General features: G+C 34.7%; 1 protein-coding gene across 1 annotated transcript in view; it reads left to right on the forward strand.

Annotated features, from left to right (window-relative positions):
* Positions 1-8,324, forward strand: part of rnf145b (ring finger protein 145b) — a 39,486-nt gene extending 31,162 nt beyond the window's left edge. Inside the window, 4 exon segments of the mRNA XM_056446104.1 lie at positions 1,325-1,676; positions 6,916-6,987; positions 6,990-7,253; positions 7,256-8,324. Of these exon segments, the coding sequence (XP_056302079.1) occupies positions 1,325-1,676; positions 6,916-6,987; positions 6,990-7,253; positions 7,256-7,347 (780 nt within the window). The 3' untranslated portion in view covers positions 7,348-8,324.
* The last annotated feature ends 1,431 nt before the right edge of the window (positions 8,325-9,755 follow it).

The raw sequence follows: 9,755 nt of genomic DNA on the forward strand, positions 1-9,755 counted from the left end.
ACAGTTATCGGCTGTACCCACCACTCAGCAGAGGCTCGCGCTAAGCACACACACAGCTCGCAACACAGACTCGCGCGTGCATACACACTCGTAAGCTTGCTGATTGAACCAAACATTTTGTATTTCCCCAGTGGATAGCGACAATGTTCGTTGCAACCAATGCAACAAGTTGTTTTCTTGTATAAGTGGAAACGTAAGCAATCTGGCTAAGTGGAAGTACTGTATCTTTAAAAAAGTGCCTTAACTATTATGAAAAGTTTTGACTGGCTAGCTACTAACTGTAACATCATCCACATTGTTTGCCAGCAGTCAATCACCTAAATTAGTATAATATTAATAGTAAAATAAACAAAATAAATAATTTTTTTTTTTCAATTTCATTATCATTTTATTTTATATTAAAAACGTAATAATGAAATGAAGTGTTGTTAATTCTGTTCAAATTTTTATTTTATTTTTTTCCATTAAAAAAACACTACAAAAAGTACAGATAAGAGAACCATTAAAGTACCAAACCGATAAATTGTTTCGATAAAAGTAGTAATACCGTTAAAACCTTAACGATACCCATTCCTATTCAGAGGCACAAACTCGACAGGGGTGCAAAAACATAAGGTAAGGTACAACTTTATTGTCCCAGTTAGGGAAATTTGTCTTTGAGTTATAATGTCGCAATTCTGAGTTATAAAGTCACAATTCCAACTTTATAACTCTGAATTCTGATTTAATAACTTGCAATTCTGACTTTATAACTCAGAATTCTGACTTTATAACTAGGAATTCTCACTTTATAACTAGGAATTCTCACTTTATAACTCTGAATTCTGACTTTGTAACTCGCAATTCTTACTTTGTAACTCGCAATTCTGACTTTGTTATTCGCAATTCTTACTTTAACTCAGAATTCTGGCTTTTTTTTTTTTTTTGTTACATTTTTATTTATTATTTATTTATTTATTTATTTATTTATTTACTTATTTTAATCAGGGGTCTATGGAAATGTGCTTCCATAGACCCCTGAGAAATAACTCATTAGTGCTATTGTTAGTCAGTGAAGTGTTAGCAAAACAGTCTATAATGGTTAAATTTTAATTGTAATTATTTTGGATGTATCTAAAAGCAATTTTTGGTCAAGCAGATTGGTTTGAAATGATTAGCCATATAGACTATTATTGAAATGGAGAAAGCAGGCGTTCCCATTATTTGTTGAAAGGAATGGTCACTTTTCTCAATCAACGTTTTAAACTTAAATAAAGAATTTTATAAATTAAATAATTTTTTTGAGATGTGTATAAATGTAATAATCTGGATTCTACTCTTTCAGGTTCTTGGTACTCTACTTATCTATGTCCTCTTCATGGTGGAGGAGTTTCGTAAGGCTCCGGTTGAGAACATGGATGAAGTCATCTATTATGTCAATGGAACCTACCGGCTCCTAGAGTTCCTGGTTGCAGTCTGCGTCGTGGCCTATGGTGTTTCTGAGACCCTGTTTGGAGAATGGACTGTTATGGGCTCCACCATTATTCTTGTTCACTCCTACTATAACGTGTGGCTAAGGGCCCAGCTGGGCTGGCAGAGCTTCCTGTTGCGCAGAGATGCCGTTCATAAGATCCAAAGCATGCCCACTGCTTCCACATTACAACTCCAGCAGCATAATGACATCTGTTCCATGCTTTCAGGTAAAGAGTTCTTGACATTATTATTTTTTTTTCATCATGGCATAAATTATAGAGTTATTATATCAGTGCAGTCTGATTCTTTACTGTTAGTTAAAATCACCATAAAACGGAAGTTAAGATGTAAAGGTAGGATCGTGCTAGGAGTTGACGATATTAGCTAAAATTTATATCACAATATTTTCCACTTTCCAGACAATATTGCCATTATATTATGATATGAGAAAAAAACTGAATCACATTTTAGTAGATCCGTTAAACTAAAGCTAAATATATCTTTTAAACTTATAGGACTAGAAATTGTGACGGCTCTAGAAATCCAGGAGGTAGGCCAGGTTAAATGCATGAACATAAACATTAATACATAAGTTGAAAATTAAATATTTCATGACACATGAGATGAAAAAATGAAAGCTTGTTACTACACAGAAAACTCAATATTTAACACTGTATGCAGTATGGATAAATCTTTAGGGACTCCAATTCTGGGGTTCATGATCTGTTTCTGATTCTGGAGGTCACGATACGATTCAAAAATGACTCTTAACTACTTTTTTTTTTTTTTGCCATTTCTTTGACTGTACATTTTCATCTTTACAACTTTACTTTTTTTATCGTTACGGAGTTTCTATGCTTTTGTTTAATGATTGGAATCTCTGTATGACACTACTGGCATGATAAAAAAAACAGTTTATTTATTATTTATTAAAAATATTCCAGATAAAATGGCTTTGAATATAAAAAAAACCAGCAGATTTGCCAGGATGTTAAAATTATATAAATAAAATTATTTTTATTAGGTATTAATATTTAGCTTAAGCATAAACTATTAATCAAATAGTTATCAAATTGACATTCACAGCCTATAATCAATCAAATTTTTCCAGGTCAATTTTTTTCAATTACTCGTGACCCTGCTCTGTTTACATTTTTGCATCGAGCACAGCGTATGGTCGGCGCAGACTTCACGTGGTCGCATACCCCTTGCCATGACGAATGTCAATGCTGAACTCTCAAAAAATGTAACTACATGTAGTGCAAGCTAGGACTGTACGATTAATCGAAAAAAGATCGCAATCTCGATTCGACCCTACACACGATCTTAATTCAGCTTTTTAAGATTCAGCTATTTATATTTTTCCAGGAGAGAAGCGTAAAGGCGGTCGCACAAGTCTTTACAGCAACATGGACTCCTCCAAATGGCGTTTTACTGTACAGTATAATAAAAGTGTATTACTGTATTTATAAGAAATCTTTCACCCAAAATGCTATTTTTCTCTTAATGTAATGATGTATTCGTGGCCGCGAAATCACCACATAAGCTGACCTCGAACTGTTTGTTTACTACCGAGATTCCGCCAATGATGCCTACTTTGGTGAAAGAGCCTCCATAGGCTTGAATAACATCTAATAAAGTTGTAAATAATGTTCAGTTTGTTGCACAGAGCGATCGTTTAAGCGTGTGTGTGTTTTTTTTTCTCACAGTGACGGCAGCCATGAGCTGCACTCGAAGTGAAAGTGAAACCGGCGCGCAAATCATTTAAATCATCATATGACATTTTAAAGTTATGATTACGACAAGCATTTGATATGTTTTTGTTTTTTCTTTTATAGCGAACACAAAGTGTTTTGCATGAGAATAAATGTTTACTGGGTCTGTATAACTACTCTAGCCTATGTAACGTTGAATACAATGCAAGAGGGAATCTGATAATGACTAATGTTTCATTTACCAGTGAAAAAAAGCTCTAATAATGTTGTCAATGACAATGACAAGCATATATCTCAAACATAATAATTCAACTTTTAGAATTGTGAATATGATGTCATCATTTACTGTGAATTAACAAACATTTAAAGTCTGTTCAAGTCCAACATTCCAAATCTATACAAAATTTAGCATTTTAACCAACAGTAGACCTACACATAGGCCTATTATTATTGTTGTTGTTGCTAATATTATCATTTACCATATGTTTGAAAATAACAATAATAATAGCCTACTTATTAACCTTTATTTTACATCTACAGAATCGTGAGAAAATCGTGATCTTGATTTTAAGCAAAGATATATAAAATCATGATTTTCATTTTAGCCAGAATTGTGCAGCCCTAGTGCAAGCTCTGTGATTGGTCGGCTTGGGAGCATTGTGGGCAGTGCAGAGAGGGCAAAAAAAAAAAAAGAATTAAATAAAAGAATCTTTCATTAATCGTAATTGAGCTAAAATGTTCAATTAATCCAGATTTTGATTCAGGCCAAATCACCCAGCCTACTTTAAAACATGCTTTATTTGTTTTCAACACTGTGCAGTAGGCCTATAGATCACATTCATTCACAACCCATGTTTGCAGAACACAAGCCATCTGTAATGCAGTGTGCTGTAATGGTAACATACATTTTGTCCATGCTTCTTAAGAGATTATAAAGTCAGTGGTACACTGGACGAGTTTGAGGGACTCCAAATTTTCATTAATTACTCATCCTCATGTCATTTCAAAATCATGAGAATAAATGTTTACTGGGCCTGTATAACTACTCTAGCCTATGTAACGTTGAATACAATGCAAGAGGAAATCTGCAAATTGAATCTACAACACTGCAATTGAACCCATGAAGTCCCTTGGACTTTTTGCAGATGTTTTTGGAACTTAAAAATCTTGCGACTTTTCCTGTGTATAGAGTGTTGGAGAGCTCTCTGATTTCATCCAAAATATCTTGATTTGTGTTCCAAAGATGTATTGGAATGTGATGAGGGTGAGGTCCCGTTTACACGAATACGTTTGTTTTAAAACACATAAGTTTTGCTACGGTGACACCTTCTATCCACACTTCCCCTGAGTTTTTTGAGCGCTGAAAATGGAGCTTTTTAAAAACGCTGAAGAGGCCGTTTTAGTTTTTAAACGCTGCTGCTCCGTGTTAGTGTGGATCAGGGAAAACGGAGATGTCTGAAAACGGAGGCATGGCTGCAGACATACTTCTATCTGATTGGGGCTTTTTCCTCAGTACGCAAAGTTCAGTCCTGCATTCTTTCCTTGTAAGTTCAGACTTAGCAAATTTGATATGGAAAACAAACTCCCGAGGACACATCGTGTAAATTTTCAAAGGGAACAGTGTACTTTATAACCTCATTCACTTCACCCTGGCTATTTTGTTTCACTTTCTTAACAATAAAATGAAAACTGATTAAGGAACTGCCTATTTTCATTTTGATATTAACGACTTGACAGACACCAAAAACGTTGAGGCGTTGTGTAGCTACATACTTATATGACCGTCATCTTCACTGTATGCATATTTATAACAAAACGGAGCCTATAACATTACTGCCTCCTTTCATTTTCATTGAAAATACGAAACATACCCTCTCTTTGCTGAATATCAGTTTTAATAATCAATAATGGCCATTATAAAAGTATAACATACAATAAGTTTATACAATATAGGAAATAAAGACAAGCAATCAGTCAACTGTTCAGAATCAGTGTACACGATTACATAAATTAAAATATTAACTTATCTTTGCACTCCGCCAAAACATGTTACCTGAGAACAAGTAATAGATCCAAAGACCAAAGTCGCGGAATATGTCATTAGATATAAACAACAACAGAATGAATTAAATATCACGTTTAACAATATAGTGAGATTAGATCCTTGATGAACAGTCCGACGTGCAAAGCTCTTATATGGGTAGATGGGTCACGTGATGTGTGTTTTCAGCGGTAAGTATGGACGGAGAGTTGTTCAGAAACGCTAGGTGAAATGCCAGTCGTTTTCATTCTAAAGCGCCATTTTAAAAATAAAACGTATTAGTGTAAAGGGGCCTAAGTGTCTAATGACGAAATTTTCTTTTCCGGGTTAACCCTTTAAAAGTAGAATTTTCACGCATTTCATTTATTGATGAACTCAGTTTTATTAAATTTATATCTATATATTTATTTTTCAGTTAAACCAAGCAGATCTTTTTTTAACAATTAGTTTTTGTGAATGTTACTAATAAGAATAATATTAAAAGATTTGCCGTTTTTGGGTTTTACTTTTTTTTTTCTCTCTTTAACCATAATGAAATTTAATTGATTTGCTTCCTGTAAGGATGGAAACCCAGCTAGTTAGGTTCAAAGTTCGCAAACAAGACAAAATTGCGAATTAGGTGCATTATTGCGAATTAGGTGCATTTCCATCAAGCTGTTAGTGACTGACTATAGTATTGGCAACATGGTAACCAACATTAAACAAGGTAAGCTTAATGAAAATATGACTGCAGTTAGAAACGATTGGGCTAGTTATAAATGCAGAGTTTGTGCCATGCTACACCATGGCAGCAAATGCATTAAGACCAGTGTTGGGGTAATGAGAGTTACGTAATATTACTTTTCTAAGAAAGAAGTAAAGAAATGCATTACTTAAATAAATAAATAATAATAAGTAATAATATTTGAGTTACTTTTTTGAAAATGTAATGTGAGTTTTTGTGTGTTTTTTTAAGTAAATGTAGGTGTACGTTATACAATGCGTTGTTAATTTCAGAGCTCCTATTTAAAAAGAAAGAAAAAAACAAGTTCTGAAAGGGATCAAACCTCAGCCAGGAAATAAAAATTCACACAAAAATTTGTCAAAAGTAACGTAAGGCATTACTTTAAATAAAAAGTAATTAAGTAATGCAACTAGTTAATTTTTGGGGGAGTAACTCAATATTGTAATGCATTACTTTCAAAAGAAACTTTCCCCAACACTGATTAATCTGGGTGGGATGTTCCCTAACAAGTTTACTTGACCAGTGTGTTTTTCAATCTCATTATTCACATAAACTCGAAAGCCACATCAAGCAAGTGTAAAAAAAAACTTTTTTTTTTTTTTGTGAATTAAGGGATTAAAATATTTTTTTTTTAAAATGTATTCTTTCCATCACTCCTTTCTCATACAACTCTTCAAAATGTGCATTAAAACATGATGGAACAATGATGGAAACCCACTTTTTTGTGTAATGAAATGCATAACAAACTGTAAATTTGGTGTGCTGTTACACCCCTGTTAGATAGACATTTTGAATATTTTACTCATGAGGTACATCTGACAAGCTGACTCTGTTGTGAGTGATTGGGGAGAGTGTTAGAGGTACTCCAGGACCAGGATTTTGAACTGTTAGATAAATCATTTCTTCACTTATCAACATGATCATAACTTCACATCTTATCTTGGCAATCTCCTTTTAAATGTTTTTCATTTTTTTCCTTCAACTCCAGGATATGAAGTCTGCTGTCATTACGCCATGCAGCCACTTTTTCCACGCTGCCTGCTTAAAGAAGTGGCTGTTGTGCAGGAGACATGTCCTTTATGCCATGGCCAGCTCAAAAGCCAACTGCAGCCAACTATCTCTTCAGGCGATCCCACCCAAGGTACTCCAGCCAATCAGAACCCAGAAGAGGTAGAGCAGGAGCAGAGTCAACCACAGGTTGAGTTGAAAACTGAGGAAGGCACCCAAGCAGAGGAAATGAAAACTTCAACCGAGCAGAAGCTTGGAATGGACTTGCTATCTCAGAGCTTGAAAATCCAACCCAAAGAATGTGACTTAGTGGCAGGGGCAGTGCAGGCACAGCTGGCAATTTGGAGGGTGATGATGATGATGATCATAGTTCATGCAGCACATCAGATGTCCATTGCACTTCTTGAGCACACCGTTAGATATGGGTAACACACACTTCATATTGCCAATGCTGAGGACTTTAGTCGATGGTTAAAGGGATAGTTCACCCTGGATAAAAGTTCTGTTATTGTTTACTTGCACTCATAACTTTACAACCCTTTTTGTCTTTTTAACATGATGAACAGTGGACAAAAGCGGTTACTGGAAATCTTATTATGAGTGTTTTTATATAATATAATCATTGGAATGAACTATCCTTTTTGGCCTGATCACTACTAGTCTGTCAGTCAATAGATCTACTTGCTTGCTTTTATATGATCTGTTCACATTATTGCTGGTCAAAAGACATTTCAGAATATCACACTACAGAGCAGAACTTGGTTGCTACACATTTTTCATTGGTAAAACTGAATCCAGGTCTTATTTCCTTTGATCTGTTTGGCATAAGTATGCTCAGATTCACAATATGTGTGTGACAATTAAATCAAGAAGCATTTTTCTCAGTTCTAGTGTTGGTGTAGGTAACAGCATTTTTCCATGTTAGGGGACAGAGCAGTTTTCAGTATTTGCCCAGTAGACCATTCTAGCCATTGAGGTAAGGCATTCATCTTTTGCTATGCTATGCTGTCTGATTTAGATCTGTAAAAATAAGAAATTTGAAGTGTATCAATTTTACCCCCAGATGAGCCACTAAGAATCCAAAACCTTGCTGAGTGAAACTGAGGAATGTTATTTAAAGTGCCACTGAGCCATTTCATATGTTTTATCACGGTAAGCCTCTTGTTATTTACAAGTTTTAATGGAACGTCTGAAGCCAAGCAAAAAAAAATTTCCATGTATTTTTGCCCCTATTTACCATGTGTCAAAAATAAGTAGCTGATGGTTAAGTTGTTTTGGCAGTTGGCTTGATTCCTGGAAGGGAGCATTTTGGAAAGCCTATTGTCGACTACATAGACTAAACCTGTTTTATGGTTTAAATGGAGATTTAGTGAGTAGACAATCACTAAAAGTTTTTTTTTTTTTTTTTTTTTTTTTTTTTTTTTTTTGAGTATTAGAAATCATGGTATAAATATTTCAGTACATTTTTGTTTGTTTGTTTTGAGACCCAGATATATTCTTGAATGGTTGAGATTCACATTGTTATTGACAGTTAATTAACATGGTTTTGATAATGTTTTTACCAGCGAGAGGGCTTCGTTTAGTCATTCAAATCGATCTTAGTTGGAACACACTCCGTTTTGTTTGCTAGAGATGTGATTTCATACTGTTTGCACTAATGTAATTTACAGTGAATGATCAATATTTTGTCTTGAGCAACAAATAATCGGAGCATATAAATTATAGCTCAATAAAATGTGTACAAATATATTCCTTTGTATATTATTTTATCATGTTGTTGATATGCCGCACAGTGTTAAAGCAGCAGTAAACATTATGAAGTGTCTTTGGGAACATATGAACACTTTAAAATAAGTGGGATTGATCTTGAAGATACTGATTGTTCGCCCCCACTCCTTTCTTTAAGGAATGTAATTAAGCGTGTCAGATTTGTGTGTATGATAAATTCGATGTATGAGCAAACAAAATGACATTTGAAATGTTCTATTGACTAGTTTTGCACATTTTTCTTGAAAGAAAATAAATTGTCAATATAGCTTGAAAGAAGTTTGTTTGTTGTTGTTTTATTTGCACTGGATAAGTTTTTTTGTTTGTTTGTTTGTTTTATTAATCAATCTGGCTGTTTAACATTTCCAGTTAGTAAAAAGGTTAGTAAACTCAACAATGAATGTACTCACCCTTTACTTGTTCAAAACCAGAAGTTCCTTCTGTTGAACACAAGAGAAGATATTTTGGGGGGAGGCTTTTTAACTATTGTCTGTGACTCATTGGCTTACACTACAGTATAGGAATGTTCTCTTTCTTTATAAGAAAAGATCCTGCCATGCGGTATTCACCTTATTCTTCACGTACGAGCAGGCGCAGCCATTGAAATCTTTTTGGCTCGAGACTTCCGGTCTCATTCACGGCCATTCATTTTTAGATGTTAAAAACAGCTCGGTTTGCTGCTTGTTGTTGCAAACTGACATTTTCTTATTATATTATTCTACTTGTCTGTATAGTCATGAAAACTTTGCGTGTAGAGCCAGTAGTTTGACCGTTTTCTGCCGTTTATTATTCCTAGTCATTTCTCCCATAGGCAGCTGAGTTGGAAGTTCTAAAACAATCGCAAAAACGAGCGCACTTCCGCATTGAAGAATAGGGTCAATAGGCCTTTTTCACACTTCCTGGTTCCGGTAAGCGAAACGGCGTTTAAACAACATCCGGTTCCAATGGAACAGAGTATGATAGAATGGCAGAGTCGTCTCGTTGCTGTTATTGCAGCGTTCCCGGCTGCTCCAGTTTAAAAAAGCAACATCCTTACCTCAATTTCGAC

The sequence above is a fragment of the Danio aesculapii genome, chromosome 21, assembly GCF_903798145.1.
Source record: "Danio aesculapii chromosome 21, fDanAes4.1, whole genome shotgun sequence".
In the NCBI taxonomy this organism is placed as follows: domain Eukaryota; kingdom Metazoa; phylum Chordata; class Actinopteri; order Cypriniformes; family Danionidae; genus Danio; species Danio aesculapii.